Consider the following 22,334-nt stretch of genomic DNA (forward strand, 5'->3'; position numbering starts at 1 on the left):
AAAATGGGTCAATGTTCATTCTGCAATAGGTTCCCTCTATCTCTTCCTAGAAGGTAATGAGAGAGTGAGAGGAACAAAGCAGATGAAACCTAAGATTGAACAAGTAATGTGTCATTGACGACAGAGAAAGACACAGTTCTCCTTCAACCCCAAAACGGACTCTGGTGGCCAAGGTAGCAGCCCCTATGAGAGAGGTCTTTCTATTTTAGGATCAGTTCAAGAATCATAGAAAAAAACGTCAGGGTTCACATAAATCAAATGCATTTGAAGAACAGTATGGGACCTCGTGTCAGTCAGGTCTCATGACTATTCAAAGGGTACATTCTTTAGGACAGCAGCACTGTTACCTGGCAGACTGTCAGAGGTCACCAGGTATAGGGCCTGCGCCAGTGGTTCTCAACCAGGGGTGATACTGTACCCCAGGGGGCATTGACAATGTCTTGAGACATGTTTGGTTGTCATGTCTGGTGAGGGAGGGTACTACTAGAACTAGTAGGTAGAGAGCAAGGATGCTACAAAATATCCAATAAAGCACAGTATATAGCTCCCTCTTACCCCCAACAAAGAATTATCCAGTCTAAAATGTCAATAGTGCTGAGGTGAACAGATTCCAAACCGAACTAATAATGCAGAGTCATCTTTAGCTTATCTCAAGGATTTTCACCAAAGACCTACATTTGTACTTTATAATTTACAAACTGCTTATGCATACATAATGTGGTTTTTCTTTCCTATCTTGTGACATAAGCAGAATCATCATTTATTACTCCATTTTATATGGAGGAAACTGAGACCCTGAAAGATTACAAAACTTTCCAGAAATCTGACTCATTCCTCATCTCAGTGTTCTTTCTACTAAATGAAGAGTAACTATTTTGATTACAGAAATAATGCTTTCTAGACACTCTCAAAAATAATAGACTGAGTTAGTTTTCCATCTCTTTAAGAGCAGCTACATTCCTCTAATTCAAGGCTTTAAGGCATTTCACTAGTCAGTTCTGTGAAGGAAAGCAAGGCCCTGAGAGTTCCACAAATGCTCTTGTATGTTCCCAATGTTGCCAAAGTCCATCCCAAAGAGGTGCAGAACAGCTGATCCTGGTATTCATAGGACCTTAGGCATATTAAATAGACACATTTATTAGACACGGATTGTCCCACACCTGGAAACGCCTTTCCCCTAACACAAGCTTAGTCATAGTAGATGTATGGCCCACCTTAAGGCCAACGCAAGGCACAAAACAGTTTATCCTGAAATCCAACCCTATGCTGTCCGACACTTAGCAACACACAATTAGTAGCATCACGTATGGTTTCACCAGCTTGAATGCAAAGCTGTTGCCATCCAACTCAACATACACTGAAAAAAACAGTGAATTTGAAGGCCCAGGTTTACCACCTTGGGGTCAAAAGCCAGCCAGGGGGAACATTTCCAAGGAAACTAGGAATTTATGGATTCTCCCTGTTAATCTCTGTCAGGGTAATAGGGGGAAAGGGCAAGATGATTTACAGAATTACCCAGAATCTTAGGAGAGATTATCTTCTTTCCACTGAATTTGTTTTTTAATGACACTAATAAGTCTCCTCTCTTTAAAAAAAAAAAAAATCCTCATCATCTTGGAGTCTAAGAGATCTTGGTATCCAAAAATCAGTGCTCACTCATCCTTTCATTTTTGTCCATCAAAGAATGTGCATCCACATTTTCTGAATTGTTCTCAGGAACTTCTCAGAGATCATACATTTCAGTTTACACTTAAAGCTGGCCAATTTTATCTATGAGCACATTTTCAACACTATGTGCCAGAGAGTTTGGATATACATATATGGATCATGACTCTGATGGGGAAGCTCACATTGACCACGCAAATGAGTTAGCCACAAAATTAAATGGAATGCAGCACAAGGGTCTAGAACCTCGCTACACAGAGCGTGTTCTGGGGACAAGTAGCATCAGCACAGCTGGGAGCTTGTTAGAACTGTAGAATTTCAGGTGCACCCCAGATTTCAACCAGCACCTGCAGGTTAACAAGATCCCCAGGGGATTCCCAGCATTTTTGAGTTTGAGAAGTACCGTGCCTAGACTCAGCAACCTTTCCTACAACTCAAGTTCCATTTTGTGTCTTGGATGTTAACACGTTTGTTTTCACATCTTCATCCTTTAGTAAATGTGTAATTATGTAAGGTTAACACACCATCCTGCTTTAAATGGTGGCAGAGTCGCCTGATCCTTGGGCACATTTACATGTGCTGAAACAGATCTGAGTGTCACCCATATGGGCCTGGTTATGCTCTCTTCTTAAGAGGCCCATCTTATTTTCTAGCCTGGGAAAGGCGGAAGAGGAGCAAGCAAGGAAGAAGGGGGGCATAATCTAAAACAGAACAAAGCTCTTATGTACGAGATTTCTACTTACACAAACTTTAGGAAAAAAGTCTACCACTTCAGTGGTCTCTATGTATTTCACATCACTGGTGGTGGATTAGGTATGTGAGTCCATAACGGAAGCTTAACTAGACTCCAAGGACATCACTGCCTAAACAGTGAGAGCAGGTGGTTCAATCGCAGCTCTTCCATAACAAAAACAACGCCTTGGAGATGCAGATACCTGGGGGACCAAGAGCCCCACCTGCTCTTCACCTCTGAGGAAACAACTATGCTCTCTATTTTCTCTGGCCTAAGCCTTTTTCACCCTCTCCAGATATCTATTTCATTACTGAGATTTAAGGAAGACAAGATAGACCCACCTGGAATCTCCGCATGTCACGAGGGTTTCCTGCATTCTTTAGGCAATTTTGGTTGCATTTGAGGAAAAATTTCAAGAAGAACCTGTGAAAAAACAAATTATCATGGTTAGGATTTCAGTACTGGCATGGGGCAGGGGATGTTGTAAGATGTTTCTGGACTGTGCATTCTATTCACTGTGCATTTTCTAAAGCACTAAGAATGGTGCTAGAACCAGTACTTCATTTGAGGCTTTAGCCTTTGTTTTGGATCCAAGCTGGACCTTCTTCATGAAGGAAACACTCCCAGTAATGCCAACAGATCTCACCCAAGGATTGCAGAATTAAGTCCCTGAGGAAATATTTTCACTCATACAGAGGGAAAGTCTTCACCACAATTTAGGGCAAGCAACAGCTGGATATAATTGTCTGAGAATTACTCATGGTCCCCAACAACAGCATGGAATTTGAGCCCCATAAATTCACAGGTGATGAACTGGCAAAATACATACTAGATGAATACAGGCATATGCTGAACACATTTGATCCTATCACTGCCAAATAAAATGTTCCAATTCGTAGCACCCAAGCGAAGTAGGTAAGCTTCACATACTGACTAAACTTATTTGAGTTTGCGAATATTTCCTGCGTGGTTTTCTTAGGTTGTCTGTATAGACAAATGCTATTTGTGATTGAATAAGGAGAATCCTGCCTTGCTCCTTGATACCTTGGTTCCTGAATTGGTTCTCTAGTGAGATCCATGGGTTTTACTTACTCAGGTGACCAAACACCCCAGTTTTCCAGGGACAATACCAGCCTCCACCTGTCATGCTGGTATAAACATGAATAGTATCCATTTTAATTCTCTAAAGTGTCCTGGTTTGGGTGATGACGTAGATGGTCACCCTACAACTTGCTGCGGTTTTTCTTGCATAACCATTTTGGTTGGTAAAGTCCATGACGGGAAGGCAGCAGATATCCAAGGTGCCATCTTGGTTATGTTTGAGGAGAGGGAGACTCCTAAGAGCCACCCCAAGTTCTACATTCCCTTCTGCTTTTAGGCCTATATGTCCCTGGGGATTTCAGGCCCAAATATTTTCCAAAAATAATAAACTGCATTAAAATGTTGATCAATTAAATTTTTTTAGGAACTTTCTTTGCTTTGCTTTTTCCTCATTTCAAGTTTACATGGAAGTAAAATTCTCACCTCATTACACATAATTTGTGAAGAACCATCACTTCATGGTACCTCAGTCCTAACTTGGCTCTTCATACAATGTCTACTAAGCATATAACACTTAGGACCTATATATATAGCATGAGGCAAACTGAATAGAACCAATTTCTATACACTAAACTGAGAGAAGTCCCTGAAAAATCTTTCCTCTCTAGTCTCTTACAATCTGTGAAATGTGGAGAACAGGGCAGGAACAACTCTTTCAACAGAGACAATGACTTTTCAACTGAAGGAAAAAAATTTTTAAATGGAAATATCTTCCCGAAGTGGTTCTTACAGCATCATGCAACATCTGACTGCCCATCAATAAAAAGCAGGCCTCTGAACAACCACTTGCCCCTACTTCCAGGCTCTCTCCCCGGAAGACAAAGTTTATCAACCTTTTGTCCAAGATGAATGACTTGCCAGAGTCCCTGCTGAAGCCCACGTGTGTAAAATGAGCTCTGGCTCTGTGCACCCCTCCCCCATACGAAGAGCAACACTGCCGTTCACAGGCCAGGGGACATCAGGTTCATTACCTAGTGCCCTCTTTCAATAGGGTGCACTTGGGAAAGGCACGCATTTAGGGAGTGGTCAAAATCCTAAGTGCCCTCACACTGCCCCTCTGCTTTAGGTTCTCCAAAGGCTAGCGCTGGGGGGCCCTAGTGATCACACTCAGCTTTCTGACGTGAGTAAGCTCCCCATCTCACTGGGATTCAAATCTACATCCAAAGACAACCAAAATGGGAAAACGGGCTACTGCTTTCAAGTAGCACTAGTTGGAAATCCAAGCCCAGGGAGGGCTGATTACCAGCAACTCGATGGTGAGAGCCACCGTGGTAAGCTGGGAAAGCCAGTTTTTAGAAATGCTTCAGAACGGTGGAGGCTCTGCCAGTCCTAGCTGTGTGATAGAGGACAAGTCGCTGAATTTTTCCGCACCTCGATTTCCTCATCTATAAATCAGGTATAACAACAATTCTTCTCTCCCAAGGCAGTTGTGAGAATTAATTCAGATAGTGTACAGTGCCTGGCCTCTGACAAGGGTGATGACAGGGGGATAACAACAATAGTGGTTTCCACATTTTAGGCGCTCAGCACACCACTAGGAACTCCAAATACATTTTCCCATATAATCCTCCCAACTAACCTCTGCTATTAGTACCATTTTATAGATGAGGAAACTGAGATTCAGAGAAGTTAAATAATTTGCCCAAAGGTTAGTAAATGTGAACCTACAATTCAGACTCAATGATGTTGCTCCAGAGACTTTGGAGGTTTTAGTAATAATAGACATGGTGTAGTAGTGATAGTAATACTAATTGTGCCATTAATAGCAACAGTACTAACAAGAGTAAGTAAGAGCAATTGCACTAGTACCAGCTTCTTGTTTTGTTTTTGTTTTTTTTTAAACCACAACTGCAACATGGCCATTATGGAGAGAGACGTCTCCCCGTGCTCCCTCCAGTGGGCTGCCATTGCCGGTTCCCAAGGCTGCAGGGCTCGCCACCTGTGCGTGTTTAAGCCGTGTGAGGCCACACCCGACAGCCAGCTTCAGGTTGTGTTAGAAGGAGCTGTCAGCACACTCTCTGGCATCTTCAAGTCAGACAACTGCTAGCTACCACGTGGGGGTCCATCTGGTGCCAAAATGGATTTTGAACGGCAGGCAAACAGGACGCTAATTCTGCCAGAGAGAAACAGAATCAAGGCAGCCGGGGATCTTCTGCCGTAGAGATGAGCAGGGGCGAGGCGCCTGTCAGCAGCCCGTCGTTAGCAGCAAAGCTATGCGGGCACACACTGGATCCCTGTTACCGTGAGCTGCCCTGTCACTTGGCGTGCTGGCAGAATCCCCTGCCCGCCCTCGCCACGGCGGATCGCTTGCTGAAACTGAAGGCTTGACCATCTGTTGTGGGGAAGAGACAGGCCGTCAACGGGTGCCTGTGCCTCACAAGCCCTTATGTGGCAAAGAGGCTGCGAAGGTTCTATTCTTTTGGGGAAAGCCAGCCCTACCCCAGGGGAGCCTCAGGAATTCTTTGAAAGTTTTCCACTAAGTAGGAGCCAAGGGTCTGACCCTTTCGGATAGCGCTTCCTTAAAGGAACAGAAGGAGTTAGAAGTAGGAGTTAAAAATAGCCCCAGTGAGAGGCAGACTTAGACATGGCACACAAATTTGGGGGATGATTTATCAAGCTCAGTTTAAAAGGCATTTGTAAACTTGGGGACATGTGCACGTCTGCGGGCCTAGCGAGTAGATCTCAGATTTCCAGGGGGCTTTTAACAGAACCTCACTTCATTCTAACAAATTACACATTTTGTATGGTGGGTGTATTTTCTAAAGTGCTGTCAGGAGAAAGAGTGTGGCAGCCCTGCCCCAACTGTGGGAAACTCACCTACAGCAGGGCAAATCCCCTATTTACCTGTAGTGTTCTAAGGAGTTCCATAAACTCCAGGAAGCAGGGCAACAGGGATCTCATTCCTTTTTAACTTGTCACAGGTTTTTTTTTGGGGGGAGGGGGAGGAGGGTTCAGAAAACCCAACACCTTTCCATTAACTTTTAATGCCAATAATAGGATCTTGTGTTACATGGTCTTTTATACCATTTGAAGCACTTACATCCCCAATATCTCACTGAATCCTCACGGAAGTCCTATAAAACAGGCAAGCCAGGAATTGTCAACCAATTTGAAAGGCAAGAATACAAAGACACAATAAAATTATGGGATTTATCTACAGTCAAAAACTAAACTAATATCCTACATTAGTCAAAAGGATGAGTAACAGTATGGATTTTCCAAGAATTATAGAACTTTATAAGTGACTTCAAACACCACTCAATCTAACCGTCTCACTTTGCAAATAAGAAACCTGTGGGATCAGGAGATTTGTTTCTGCTCATGCAGTTATAATAGTATACGACCTAGAATAATCCACACATTCTGACTTCTAGTTATACAAACTTTCTAATATAATGTTATGCTTCTTCTCAAAAGCCAACCTAATAAGAAAAATACAATTAGTGTAACCTATGGACTATAGTTAACAGCAATACTGTAATATTCTTGCATCAATGCCAAAGATGTACTGTGTTAATAATAGGGGGTATGGAAAAAAATATGCCAAATGTACCCTAGGGACCATAGTTAGTGATAATAGTCTGATGACATTATCTCATAATCTGTAACAAATGTTCCACATGGTGTGGTGTGTTGGTGAAGGGGTATTGTATGGGAATTTTACACATGTGCATGATTATTTCGTAAGTTCACAACTTCTGTACTAAAAACATATATTTTTAAGGTCAACCCAATAAGACTTTTTTAGTCTACCATCTTAATCAGGTAAGCGACATTCATAGAACCAAAAGTGACAAACCATTAAAAGTTGTATTTAGGTTCCGACTGAAGAGTATATCAATCAGGCCAATGTGACATTAGCCCGTCACTTAACATTAACTGAACTGAACACATACATTTGTAGAGTAAAATTGTTTATCCAGTGATTTACTTGTATCACATTTCACCAACCAATAGATACATAGTATACTGAGTAGTTTCCATGTGCCTAGTAGAGTACTAGATACCAAAGGTAACTCTGGGTTCCACCAAAAGGAAAATTAATTGCATTAGCAAGCAGGAGCTGCCCCATCTGTATGAGACTATAATGTCAAATTTTAAAAACTCACCCTTGTATTCCCAACACAGGGCACCAGTCCCAGAACCCAATGGATTTTTAGTAAATATTTGTTCAACAAGATAGAACCCAGGGCCTCCAAAGGGTAGAAGTGGGAGCACTCAACAACAAAGACAGTAGTAAACTGTTCTGGACAAAAGCTTGGGGAGGAGACAAGACAAACCTGGGTGGAGTCCTTTAAGGTCAGGAGCCTCGACAAAACACAGGAATAATGGCACCTCTGCCCCGGGATCACTGTGCTGCCTCCATCAAAACCCAAGCTTGACTGCTTAATTCATTGCGTGATTTTAGACAAGTTATTTAACCTCTCTTTGCCTCAATTTTCTCACTTGTAAATGGGGAGAAAACAGCCTACTTCAAAGGGTTATTGAGAATGAGATAAGAGAGTGTTTAGTACCTGGCTCTGAGGGAGCAAAAATTATTTTCATTATCATTTATCCCTGACATCTGCCCGCTGCCTAGCATGCAAAGATGTTGATATTTTCAGATATGAGAAGTATTCTTATCTCTTAATGTTAAGGCTAAAAGAAGAAGCAAATATCTATGTAACTGCTGAGAACTTTGGTATCATTGAATGGCCTAAATAAAGAAGGAAAACAAAGAAGAAACAAACACCAGAGAAAACAACAATGACTTACAGCAGCTTTACCCAAAGGCCAAGACACATAAAGGAAGGAGGCAGAAGCTTAAATCATGGAGGACTCCAGCTAGTCAGAACTGAAGGGCACACACAGTAAAGCCATCCATTAGGCAACAGCTTGTACATCATTAATTATTATGCAAACCATTGCAACAGAACCGGCTAAGCAGGTTGAGTTTTTAACCTTCCCCCCTACCCCCCACCAAATTCTGAAAAATCATGTTCAGATGATTTCAGCAATTTTCATGATGTCCAGACTGGAAAGGAAAATAATCAAGGAACATCTAAACCAAGCCATAAAATCCCCATTTGCGATCGTAAGGCTCCCCAAAAGTTCCTCTGACTTTTGCCTACAGATGGTTATGTGGCAGATGGTCCTTCCAAAAGATATTCAGGACACGGAGGCTCACTCTGGCCCAATGCAGGAAACAGCTGTGTGAAAACAACAGTGGGGTCCCTTCTGGGTGAAGTCCAAGCTGCTCCCACACATACTCACTGGAGGGTAAAAAGGGAAATGCCTCATGTGTGAAAGGGCCTCTTTGGAGAAGCCGTTTCCACAGACCGGGACATCACCCTTTGCTTTGGCAAAGAAGCACAAAGTCATTTTCCTCCATGGACAGATCTACCACCCAGAAGTCACCAAGGGAGTCTTTCCAGGAGTACAAGTACTCCACCAAATGGAAAATATTTAAACAGAAAGCACCTATTCCTACCTTGACCACCTGAACTGCCAAGGGCTGTTTACAAAATGTATCCCAACCTCCTGGTAACCCTCAAAGATGCCTCAGCCAGGAAGAGATAAACATGAGTCCCACGGCCACTGCCATGAAAAGTCGCTCTCTCTTGAAAACACGGCAGACCACAACAGTTACTTAGAAAAATAAAATTAGATTCTCAACATCAAAGGAAACTCTATGGTTTCTAAGATACAGAAGTAGTTGTAGAGTACAGTTCATCCATGTGAAAGCATGATACCCTTAAGTCTGCCAAACAGGGGAGCCCTAGGATGGACTGAGGTGGCTGAGCCTGTAAGGTAGGGGCTCTCCTGCCAGGCAGACCTCCTCTCCTTCCCTGACACTAAAATGCACTCCCGAGAGAGGACATGCCCTGCGCTAAATCCCTGCAAAGTTCTGTTGGAGAGGTGGAGAAGGCAGAAAGGGGAGCAATAAGCCCACTGAGGTGATTCCAGCCACATGAAGCAAATTCTCTTCACCTTCTCACATTGGATGGTGGAATAAGACCAAGTTGCCGCACATCTTGGGGATCCCAGGGGGAGAGCACATGGCCACTGACTTTTATTATTGGCCACTGACTTTAAGAAGATTACCTTTTCCCCCTGGCCAAGGTTCCTCAGATCTTGGGCATTTCTGGAAAGTATTCTCAGCCTGAAGGAGTGAACATGATCAACTTGAAAGGAATTCATTGCCTCAAAGCACACAATGTGGCCTTGATCAAGAACATCGGATTAGTGGCAAGGATTTTTTTAAAAGGTGCTGGGATGCACAGCAGGAGACTAGCAAATTTAAAAATAGGTTTAGAAAAAGGACCCACTGAAAATAGGTCTCCGCATTCTAGAAGTCAAATCTGAAAAATGGTTAGCATGGTGAAAGGACTTAGAGAAGACAAATAACTAGTGGTCAGTGGAGAAATAATAAGTTGCAACTCCTTAGAAATGATGTGGAGATGGGGAATGAGAGTGAGGGTGCTGTAGCTTACCAGGTTCTTCTTCCAGCATGACCCAACTTATTCCTCTTCCAAGGAGTGACTGGAAATTAAATGAGAAAGAATGCCACACCCAAAGAATTGTGCACTCCTGTGTGGCAGAGAAGGCATTTACCTTCAGGGATGTTCTTTTGCAAAAACTTCCCAAATACCATGTGTTTCTTGCCAAAATGTAAGTTACAAATGCTAGCCCTGGGCAGACCTTTGGAGTTATCCTAATAGTCTGATAATGCAGCAGAAATGAGGCAGATCATGAATCCAAGTGTTTGTCCATCCAGGGACTTGGGAGAGATCCAGGACACATTTGCATTAAACTGTTTCCCTTAGGAGAACAATTTGCAAGGATTCACCGGGCAAAGAATTCCGGCAGACACGGAGGTAGGATTTGAGGAAAAGTCCTCAGGTCTTTCACTTCTGGATCACTGGTGCAAATCCTTTCCCAGGCTGGAAAAGATGAAAGCTTGCTTCAATAATAATGGCCAATCCCACAAAGCCAAATCTAAGAAGTGAAGCAGAAAGACCCTCAACAGCACAACTTGGTTGTTTTTTTAAATTATAGCAAACTTGTGAAAATACTATAAGCAAGGCTCTCCTCTAACTGCCTTATGCATTTTTATTCATTCATTCTTCATCACAACCCTAGGAGGTACTTTCTAGTCCCATTTTCCAGATGATGCTACTGAGGCAAACTGTAGCAGTTTGATATTATTCATGAATTCAAAAAAAGATATTTGATTATGTTTGTAAACTGGTCTGTTCCTCTGGGCATGATACCCTTTCATTGTATTAGATTCAGCTGAGATGCCTTTGATTAAATTATATTAAGATTAGGGCTTTGATTCGACCATGTCATTAGGGGACTCAGTTTGAGTTCCTGCCACCTTTGTGGGCTACATAAATGGACATTCACTCAAGGAAAACACAAAAGTAGAAACACAGAAGTAGATACACAAAAGAATAAAGACAGCTCCATAGACAAGGCAGAGGCCACAGGAAGAGATATGAGCCATTCACCTGATAGTTTACAGCTGACCTTGTGAAGAGACCAGAACAGCTGAGCCCGGAAAGAAATGAGCCCCAAGAAGAGCACTTTGCCAAGTGATAGCTAAGATCAGAAGAAGCTGGGACCATGGAGCCTTAAGAAGAAAGAGGAAAGCTGAACCCTTGCAGATATCACCCACCATTTTGCTTCAACGCATGGCAACAGACCTTTTTTTTTTTTTCAGATTTATTTTTTATTTATTTCTCTCCCCTTCCTCACCATCCCCCCCCACCACCCAGTTGTCTGTTCTCTGTGTCCATTCGCTGTGTGTTCTTCTGTGTCCGCTTGTATTCTTGTCAGCAGCACCTGGAATCTGCATCTCATTTTGTTGCGTCACCTTGCTGCATCAGCTTTCTGTGTGTGCGGCGCCATTCCTGGGCAGGCTGCACTTTTTTCACCCGGGGCGGCTCTCCTTACCGGGCGCACTCCTTGCGTTTGGGGCTCTCCTACGCAGGGGACACCCCTGCGTGGCACGGCTCTTCTTGTGCACATCAGCACTGCGCGTGGGCCAGTATGGCAACAGACTTTTGGGTGAGGAAGTACCTCTTAAGGTACCTTGAGTTGGACTCTTTAGGGCCTTGTAACTGTAAGCTTTTACCCCAAATAAATACCCTTTATAAAAGCCAACAGATTTCTTGTTCGTTGCATCAGCACGCCTTTTGGCTGACTGATATAAGAGGTTATATAATTTGTCCAAGATTTCCCAGTTGGTAAGAGGTAGAACTGGGATCTGAAAGTAAGCGGTTTGGCTCCAAAGCCCATGTCCAATAAACTATTTTCCTTTTTATGTCATGTATAGTATATCACGAAAGAATAGGTCATTGACTAAATCTGGCTATATTTTCATTATCATTACCAGATACATTCAAAAATAGAGCTGGAACCACCAAATAAATTTCTGGCATTGTCACTAGAATATTCCCAATTATAAATTTTAATGCATCTCAATTTTGCCCATGGCCACTCTTGCCTTACTTACAATCCCTCAAATGCATTTTAACCATAATGAAAGACCAGTGAGTGGCTCTGATAACGGAGCCAAACCTAATGTGGAAAAAGATGGCCAAAGGAAAAAAAAAATGTAATCTGGAGGAGGAGTCAATGCATAACATCTTAAGGAATTAGTTATACTATACATAGTTACAGGTTCCACGAGTCACTATCTCTGAATGCCTTCCATACAGACAGAGAGCCACAAATTGAAAGTAAAATGCTTTAATACCCCCTTTCCAACCATGTGCTTAAATTTTTAAACCAGTTTCAGTTCAAATTTGATGTTAGAATTTCACTTTTCATCATATGGACTCAAAATGTTTCCATACTAATTTCTCCTGTGGAGATAACAGATGCCAAAGAAATAGATCAAGAAGTGCAAGTCCATGGCCACTGCAACATGTGGGTTTTTTCTGGACTCTCAACTCACCATTCTTGACAAGACTTGATAAATTTTAAAAATTTGTTGTCATTCATTCATTCACTCAACCAACAAATAATTCCAGAGAGCCTGAAATGTACCAATTTGTTTCTCTTAATATCATTTATACCAAGATCACAGTGACTTTGGTTCAGGTTTCTCTCAAAAATAAATCGAAAGAGGAAAAAAAGCAAGCACTTAAATTCAAACTTCCTATAAAACATTTTTGGCTGTTAGTATGATAGAGTTTTTGAGTAATTGCCAAGAAAGGTTGAATGAATACCCATAAAGTATTAATCTGTCTTGGGTGTTATGGCAAGGGCTAGATTAGAGAACCTTGCAAAATTTCCAATAATGTCAAAGTTCTACCTTTCCATACACATTGGTCCTCTACTCTTCACCTCCCAGCATCATTTGCTTCAGTCACAATGATCTACATCCTGTGCCCTGAACAGAAAGTCTCCTTCTTGCATTGGCCGTGGGCTGCATTCCCTGGATCTGATATACCTTCCCCTCTCCCATACCATCTCAGCTTCCCATAATCCTACTTATCCTACCAGGTGCAGCTTAAATGCACTGCATCCATAACACCTTTCCAAGTTCTCCCCACTAGAATTCACTCCACTTTGTTACAGCACTTCTCAGACTTGGTCTTCATGTCTTGTATTACAGTCACTTGTATAATTGTCCCCTCCTTAAGTGTGTCTTTAGATTCCCCACAACACTTAGTACAGGAGTATAGGAAAGCACTAAATAAATATCTGATTTAAATTGACTGTAAATATTAATCACAGCTGGCTTTGAGGTATGACACAAAGATTATTTATTTGTTCTTTCTATTTTTTATTTTCTGAATTTTCTATAGGCATTATTTTTAATGAAAAATAAACAGCTTTATTATTGTAAAAATGGAGTTGAATATCATTCACAATAAAACCTAGGGAATGTTACCCCATTTTGAGATGGATAACTTAGAAACTAAAAATGATGAGTGTCTTTCTCAAAGTCCCTATACTCTTAAGATTTGCCAGTTAATTCAAATTAGAACAGTTAAGAGCTATCCATCTCACACTCTGTAAAATGTAGATCACTTATTAATTTCATACATGCATAATTCATAACAGAGTACCAACTGGGCAGATTCCATGCCATTGGCGTCCTTAATTTCCTACTTAAAAATTTCTCAAGTTAAAATTTTAAATATCTCTAAATTAAACTTGCCATTGTTCTTAAAACATTTCAGCATAATATAAAAGGATGAAAGGCCATGTAACTCAGTCTGCAAAGATCTCCTCTTTCTAAAATTCTAGAAACACTTCTGATGACTTTGTTGAAACCCAGTGCTTAAAGCTCTTAATGGTTTGCGATTTCCTTTTTTTTTTTTTTCGAGGATTTATTTTTTATTTATTTCTCTCCCTTTCCACTGTCTGCTCTCTTGTCCATTCACTGTGTGTTCTTCTGTGTCCGCTTGCATTATCTGGTGGCACTGGGAAACTGTGTCTCTTTTTTGTTGCATCGTCTTGCTGCATCAGCTCTGTGTGTGTGTGGCATCACTCCTGGGTGGGCTGCGCTTTTTTCACACGGGGCAGTTCTCCTTGCAGGGCACACTCACTGCGCATGGGGCACCCCTACACGAGGGTGCCCCTGCATGGCACAGCACTCCTCGCATATGGCAATGTTGCACATGGGCCAGCTCACCACATGGGTCAGGAGGCCCTGGGGACCAAACCCTGGACCCTCCATATGGTAGGCGGATGCTCTATCAGTTGAGCCATGTCTGCTTCCCTGGTTTGCTATTTCTTCACTCAGCATATTTCTTCTTTTTTTTTTTTAAAGATTTATTTATTTATTTAATTCTCCCCCCTCCCCTGGTTGTCTGTTCTCTGTGTCTCTTTGCTGCGTCTTGTTTCTTTGTCCACTTCTGTTGTCGTCAGCGGCACGGGAAGTGTGGGCGGCGCCATTCCTGGGCAGGCTGCACTTTCCCTCGCACTGGGCGGCTCTCCTTACGGGTGCACTCCTTGCGCGTGGGGCAACCCTATATGGGGGACACCCCTGCGTGGCACAGCACTCCTTGCGCGCATCAGCACTGCGCATGGGCCAGCTCCACACAGGTCAAGGAGGCCCGGGGTTTGAACCGCGGACCTCCCATGTGGTAGACGGACGCCCTACCCACTGGGCCAAGTCCGTTTCCCAGCATATTTCTTAAGATCATCCATTTATTCATTCATTGGCCCATCATCTGATAAGTATTTACTAAGCAACTACGATGTATCAAACACAGTGCATACTGTTCCTGCACTTATGGAAGCTCACCAAAGTATACTTCTCAGGCCACCTGTGTTAGAATTACCTGGGAATTTTGCTCTAGCAAGTATGGGGGTGGGGCAGTGGGATAGGAATATATTTTAGCAATCAAATCAAATAATTCTGATACAAATTGAAGCTTGAGAAAGGATATCCAACTGATTTTAAAATGAACAATGTCAATAATATACAATAAGTGAAATGATGGAGTCATGCATCAGAAATAGTGAGCTGCAGAGAAGGGATGGTCATCATCAAAGCTTTGCACAAAAATGTATGTCCAACCACCTCTCAGTAAAGATAAAAATGTAATTCCCTCACTCATCATCTTTTACCTCAGCCCCACGCCACTGAGAAAGAAAGAAGTTCCTGGTTAATACAGAAAGCTGATATCTGATCAATTTCTGCTTCAAGGAAAAGAAGTAACTTTCTACACACACACACACACACAAAGGAAAAGGGCATCAGCTGAAGAAGCTGTTGCTGGAGAAAAAGGTAAAAAGTTTTGCAAAGGATAAAAATTATTTTGCAACTCTTAAACCATCATCACCCTTTTAAAATTCCACCCCATTTGTCTGTTCACTTTTTTCACTATACCCTCCCTGATCTGGGTCTCGGCATCTCCATGTATTTCATGTCTCCCAGCATCCCAGCTCACATACCATTCAGGACAATGAATTTAATTTGAGCAATGGCTCCCGCTGAAAAAAATCAGTGCACCCTAACACATCACACAAACCAAGTTCTGATAAAACAAGTAACTCCTTCATTTGGATTTAAAGCTCAGGACCAATCTCCAAATAAAGATGAGCGTCATACCCACAGAGCGCTGACAATAATCCTATGAGCTCCAAATTATTCCAGTTTATATTATGGATGATCCAATAAGTCTGTGTGTTCTAGTCCATAATAATTTAAGAAGAAATTTATCATTTTGGAATCATAAAGCAAAATAGAGTCTGACACTTTATTAAACTCTATTTCTCATGATAGCATGAGGATGCTGATGAGAAAAAAAGACTAACACAATATTGTAGACTGAACAATGGCACAGTTTAGTCTTTATGAGGATGCTTTGTAGCTTACTGGTCACAATTATTTGCTATCCCTCAACATGTCACTTTTAAACCACTTCAATTTAAACTGGAAATACTGGAAACAAAACTCAAAAGAACTTTTAATTTACCACAAAATTCCCACTGCATTTTAGCCAATCATTTAATGAAACAAAGAATGCTAAAGCGGGATAAGAATTTAGAAATTATCCAATCTGGGTATTGCTAAACTGGAGCCCATGGATGGTCTACATGGGGTCCTTAAGCATCCCAACATTGTGGGCAAATTTTGTCCTCATACTTGTGGAATGGATCCAGAAGATTGCTGAAGGAGTCTGTGAGTTGGCTGCCCAGAATCCAGTCTCCCTTACTTTAACAGTTCCCCATTTTCTCGTTTGAGAACTCCCTCAACCTCACTCTGAGTCCTTATATTTGAGTAGCATGGACTCAATCCACCCATAGACTGCAGCAGTGCTGTGATATAAGCTTGGCCAGTCAGGGCATCACATCCCACCAGCTGTAGGACTGTTTTAGAGCTGGATATGTGACTCAAGTCAGAACAACCAGGTATAGCAAGTCATCATTGCAGGACTTTTCTCTGACAGTCTTAAAAACGAGATTGGGTCTGTTCCACTTGAATTGGAACTGAAAAGACGTGAGGCTAGGGTTGCTGGGAAATTTAATATATTAGAGACAAATCTAACTTAGAATATAATCCATCAGCATCACACCTATTAGAGAGAAGAATCCTGAGGGAATGGATCATGGGACAAGGAAGCTCTGAGAAGTGAAAAGGTGGCAGGGGGAGCCCACAGCATGCAAAGCCCTCCAAGGAAGGTGGGGCGAAGTGGGGATGAAGATGTCTATAGAATGATGTCAACAAGGAGGTGGCAGAAGAAGGAGGGTCCCAAAGAAAGGTGTGGGCGGGGGGGCAGGAGAGAAAGAATTTTCTACAGAGCCTGGTAACTTCCAGGCTGTACCCTGGACACCTTGTGGCCGCCATTCAAGTCACTATTGGTATATATGTATATATATACATAATTTTTCCTCCTACAGATCTTTGGTTTACTTTCAAAATAAAGAAACCTTTAAATTGAGCCTATGAAGAAACATCTGTGAGTAAAACTGAAGATTGAATGTCTTGCCTACAGGAAATGCCTCAACTCTTCTCCAGCCAACTAATCCCCTGGGGGATCGTGGTACAGTGTTGCCAGAGCTTCCCATTGCAAGGAAAACTGGAAACACATATTTTAAGAGTGAAATTTGCCAATCTTCAAAACAGTGTAAGGGTCAGACAAAGCAAATTTGTTGTGGGGCAGGGGAAAGAGGGTGGGAGGTCCCCAGTTGGCAGCTTCTGATCTAAACCATATAAACCATAATAGCCAAAGTTGCAGCAACTCATTTATCTGTGAGGCTAGTGCCAGGGCCTCTTTGTGTCCATTTTTAAATTTTAAAATTAAAAGAAGGACCCATTAGCTCTTCGAAATGGGATTCCTTTCATTTCAAAAACCAAATTCATTCTTGCTTTTGAAGTAATGACATGTTTTCTTTTGTTTGTTTCATTATTTCTTAAGAATCCTTGTCACCTAAAATCCAAATGTAGTCAAGCTTGATTTTCTCCCAGACCTTTGGCAGCTGATGGGTAAAGGGAGAAGTTGGAAAAAGCAATCTGTGCCCAGGAGCAAAACTAAAGGTAGGTGCATATTTAGCTGCATGAGGTTGTCCACAAACAGTGAATACAAACACTGGGGTACCTCCCCCAATACCCACCTGCTCACAGCTGGATTTCCCAGGGCACTTAATTCAATCAGCAGCAGTAAGTTTTAGTAACCATTTTACAACCAATTAACCTTGCAGGAAGCAAAACATCTGACTTAGTACCTTCTCCCCTACTTTCTAAAGAGTCTGTGGCCTCAAAAGTCAGCAATTTGGAACAGTCTCTATGAAAGGAGTTACCGTCAACCCAGCACAAGCAAGTTTTATCCCTTCCTACATGTAATGGGAAGAGTTGGGAAACTGCCCAGGCCATAATGGCATAGGAATTATTCCCCTTTCACAAAGAAAACCCCCATTTCACTCACCATGGGCCAGGCACTGGGCATTAACATTAATCTCACCACAACCACATTAGTCAGGTCTTATTAATATCCCCATGTCACAGGAAAATATACTGAGGCCCAAGATGTCTCCCCCTGGCTGCTACGATATGTAAGGGAGAGACCTCTGCTTGAAACATTACATATTCGCCCACTCCAGCTTAAGCAAAGAGTTGTGGAGAGAAAACACTGGGTCTGCGTTGAGCCCAGTTTGTATTCTCTCCCAACTAAAGTCTCCTTCTGGAACTGTTTCCCTGAACCATTGGAGTGTTTTGAGTATAAGTTTCTTAAAAGGAAGCTGTTACCTTACAAAGATAATGATGATAAGCTAATCTCATGGGGGGCAGCGTGGGAAAATATGGGGTATCAAAGTTTGCATGCCCGCAAATTGAGCCAAGAAGTCTCAAAATACCAATTCCATCTGATGATGGTTGGTTGATTGATTGATGATTGACAAAGCAGCCTCACTAAATACTTCATCAAAGTTTTAGGCCAGGGGAAAAATAATGGGGAAAAGTATAGCTGCTGTTTATTGAGGGGTTACTATGTGCCAGGTACTATTCATAATGAAGACTTCACTTTCATCCTCGCAGCAAATCCTCCACTCCCTCAGTTCTCCAGGTAAGAAAATAGCTGAATCACAGAGAAGTTAAGTATCTTGCCTACCAACAGTCACAATGGGTCTAGCCAAGAATTGAATGCAGGGTCTCACTGGGCAGCCTGTGCTCACAAGGACTAAAACAGGGAGCTCTCTGAATGCTGTGGTGAGGCGGGGTGGGTGGTGGGCATGGTGGGGGGTGTTCTGGAATCCTCATGCACCGACGACAGCTGCCTTGTAACTCCCAGTCCTTAGACACTATGTGGTAAAATCAGCATGCATGCTTATCTATTTGAAAAAATAAAAGAAGCCTCCTTCTTCTCCTGAAGTAATCACCTCTTCCCTTCATGATCTGGACCATCTCCCCGCTTTCTCTCCCACTCCCTGCCTGGAAGCCTATTTGCAGCCACACTGGACCACGTCTCCTTTCCCCAGTCTTCTCTCTGCCTTGCCAGCTCTGCACCTTCACACATCACATGCTAGGGCTGCCGCCCAGCATACTTCCTCTTTCCCTTTCCCTTCCTTTCCCACCTGAAAAACAATCAAAACCAAGTTCAGATATCACATCCACGGGGGCACTGCACTGGCTCTCCCAAAGAAATATCCCCAAACTCTCCCCTCTGTGCTTGCACCTTATTTGTAATGTTGCAAAATCCAAATTTCATTTTTCTGTTGCCCCTAAAAAAAGTTCCCACTCATTCACTGTGATGTAAATTTTTATTATAAGATTAAAGTTCTGAAGACTGAAATTTCACCCACATTCCAAGTATAATTTTTTGGTGCTATTAATCATTGTACTAGAATACTGCAGTGGGCTATTTATACTCTTTGAATTGCTCACATTTCTTCCCTCAGGAACTAAGCATAAAAGCAAGCATAAGTGCTTTTGTACCTCAAATAAGACAATCCATTCACCAACGGTCTCATGACGGTATTGGGTAGTGGTTTTCTATACTAAACACCGAGAGTGGGGAAAAAATCCATTTAACTCTGATTTCTTGCTTTTTGCTAGAAAGCTTTACAAGTTGCTTCTTGGTCTCACCTCGTGGAAGGGTCACTGCTTTAGCTGGGATTGTGACAAGCCTCTCCAGAATTAGAGTACTTTATTATCACATTAGTACTAGGAAAAGTCACATAATTAACAGAATTTATCCTCATTTACTCTGTAAAAGCAGTAATATTCAATCTCTCTGCCTCGGTTTAATTACTTTCCTTAACACAACTTTTTTTTCCCAAGTTGACCCTTCCTGGACTCATCTGCAGAAATGTGTTAGAACTTTCTTCTCCTCCACTCCATTTAAGTTGCTAGACTTTATTCATTTGAATAAGCATAAAGGCACACCAGGGTCTGTCATAGCTCACACAATGCCTTTGAATTAGCAGCCGTAACAGTGTCATACTTTTGCTGGAGCTCCTCTGTTCTGAGTCAGTGGTGACAGCCACCAGAATTACTGTTAATTGTAATGTGACACTAGCACTACTCCTCGTGTTATCTAGTGGTAAACCTACATTCGTTCAGGTGCCTTAGAAATCCAGAAGCCCAGACACCGCAATTCTTTAAGGAGAAGAGCAGACCTGCCTGACACAGGTTGCCGTCTCAGGTAATGCAGCTTCAAAACTGTTTGCTCAAGAGGATGGAAGGAACACACAGACATCAAAATAAAGTTGCCCTTAGACAATAAATCCAGAAGGTGTTGCACTTGCTCTCTCTCCCTCCCTCTCCTGCATTTCTCCTTTAGGCAGCAAAGAATAAAGAAACCAAGGACTAGATGACAAATATTTGGTAGAGACAGAACGTCTGCTCTTCTTTTCCTGAAGCACAGGTTAAAAAGGGTGTTTCTTTGTTTCAAACTGAGAAGGTTCAGAGCTGCCTTGAGAAGATGGGGGCTCAGAGGAAAGGGGAGAGCATCTGGCTTGACCAGGTGGTTCAGGTGATGAAGTAGCTAGCTTACTTCTCCTGAGAGGTAAATTCTTCCTGATGAGGTGCAGGTGGGGCTGGGTTAGTGACCATGAGACAATGGATAAAATGGGCAGGAGTCTTGGTGCCTCGGTGTAGGGGGATCCGGAGTAGAGGATAGAAGGAGTCCTGCAACAATAATTGCTTCCCTCATCGTTTATCAAGGGAAGAATCAGCCTCCCTCCAATTTTCCCTAAAAGAGACATATCTCAGCTGGAATGCAAGCAAACGGCGAATAAGAGATCTTTCTCACCTGTTCTCCATTTGATCCAGGAGACATCCAGGAACTATATTGGTTGGTCTTTATTCCAAATTAGAATAATCTTGTGGTCCCTCAAACATAATATGGCTCATGTTTGCTGGGAAATAAGAGGATTCTCTGGCCCTCCAAGTTTCAACTTAATTGTTCCTTTTGCATGTGATACCTTTAAAGTTCTTCCATCCTTCAAGGTCTGGTTGACGTTCTTCCTCTTCCAACGACCTCCCAGGTTTTCTCATTTGGAATGAATGTCTCTCTCCTCCATGCTCCTAAGCCCTCCAAGGTCCGTAAATACCTTCTGCATGTGGTTTACCTATTTTCTATTTTGGTCATTACATTTATATAGGTCATTTATATTTAGGTTATCTATGCATGAATCTGATGGCTTTACTTGATTGTGGATGCCTAGAAGAGAATGGTGGGGAACTGGGGAATGGGGGGTTGGGGGGGCCTTGCTAATGAACACATTCCTGTCTAAAACTGACTAATTCACTTTTTCCTCCAAAGTTGCCCTTCAATGAACCTTTGGTCAAATGCCTCACCATTCCTTTAAAGTTTGCCATTTTTCACCTCCAAACCTCTACACAACCTCTTCCCTCTGCCTGGAATGCTATCTGAAAATGATAAGGAAACTGAGTCCATTCTTCAAGGCCAACTCTAGGGCCACCTTGATCACTATGGCCAAAATGGCAAATTACTACAGTCTTTGTTTAAACCACACAGGTTTTTAGTATCAGCAATGGCTTATTTGCATTTCCATTTCTTTTGCCCCTAAAGTGAATGTAAGTTCTAAGTGGAGAAAATATATTTTATACACTTCCAGCTCCTCCACAGTGCTTAGTGGAATCTTGGACACCACAGATATCCACTGTATGATGAATGAATAAACATTAATGAAATATTTCCCTTTGAGATCTACAGAGAAATGACAAGTATGGGTGGCTAAAGTACTACGGTAATGGCAATAATACGTCTACTTCTGCTACTAACAGAAGTATCATGATTACTATTGTTCTTGTTCTTCTCTTTAAAAGGACCATTATTTGAGTGCTTACTAGGTACAAGGTAATTTACTGAACACTTTGCTACAAACATGAGCTCATTTAATCCTCACAGTCACCCTAAGGTAGACACAACTAAGGCAGACAGTACTAGTAGTCCATTTGTTAGGAAACTGACACACAGAAAAATTATAATTTGTCTGAGGTCACAAATCTAGTAAGCAAGAGAACCTGGGTACAAGCCCGAGTCTGTCAAAGGCCAGAATCTATGCTCTTGTTCACTACATAGTTTGTACCTAGGTTATAACGCTTCAGAAGATAATAAAGTTATTTGTGAAGTGTGCTTTTCCCTGCCTGCCTACTCCCTCTAGCTCGCAGGCACTGGAATGAGGGTCTGGAGTGTGCACAGTGGTCCCATTCAGAGTTTGGACAAAAGCCACCAACATGTGGAAAGGAGCCACCTCCCATGGCTTCCACTGGCAATGGACTTAGATGCCAGCTTCACGTGGCTCTCTGGGGCAGCTGAGCCCATCTCACTTATAGAAGGACAAGAAAGCCCTCTCAGCTCTGGACTCCCCAGCTGCGATGCTCTTCTCAGCTCATGTGGTCAGCTTGAACTTAGAAGGGTTG

The 22,334-nt window shown here is 42.3% G+C and overlaps 1 protein-coding gene across 8 annotated transcripts in view; it reads right to left on the reverse strand.

Moving 5' to 3' along the window:
- Positions 1-22,334, reverse strand: part of EBF1 (EBF transcription factor 1) — a 391,714-nt gene that overhangs the window by 143,368 nt on the left and 226,012 nt on the right. For all 8 annotated transcript variants that reach the window (XM_004453513.4, XM_004453516.4, XM_004453515.4 and 5 more), the window contains exon 7: positions 2,740-2,821. In XM_004453513.4, the coding sequence (XP_004453570.2) occupies positions 2,740-2,821 (82 nt within the window). The remainder of the gene's footprint in view (positions 1-2,739; positions 2,822-22,334) is intronic.

Source organism: Dasypus novemcinctus, chromosome 2 (genome assembly GCF_030445035.2).
Source record: "Dasypus novemcinctus isolate mDasNov1 chromosome 2, mDasNov1.1.hap2, whole genome shotgun sequence".
In the NCBI taxonomy this organism is placed as follows: domain Eukaryota; kingdom Metazoa; phylum Chordata; class Mammalia; order Cingulata; family Dasypodidae; genus Dasypus; species Dasypus novemcinctus.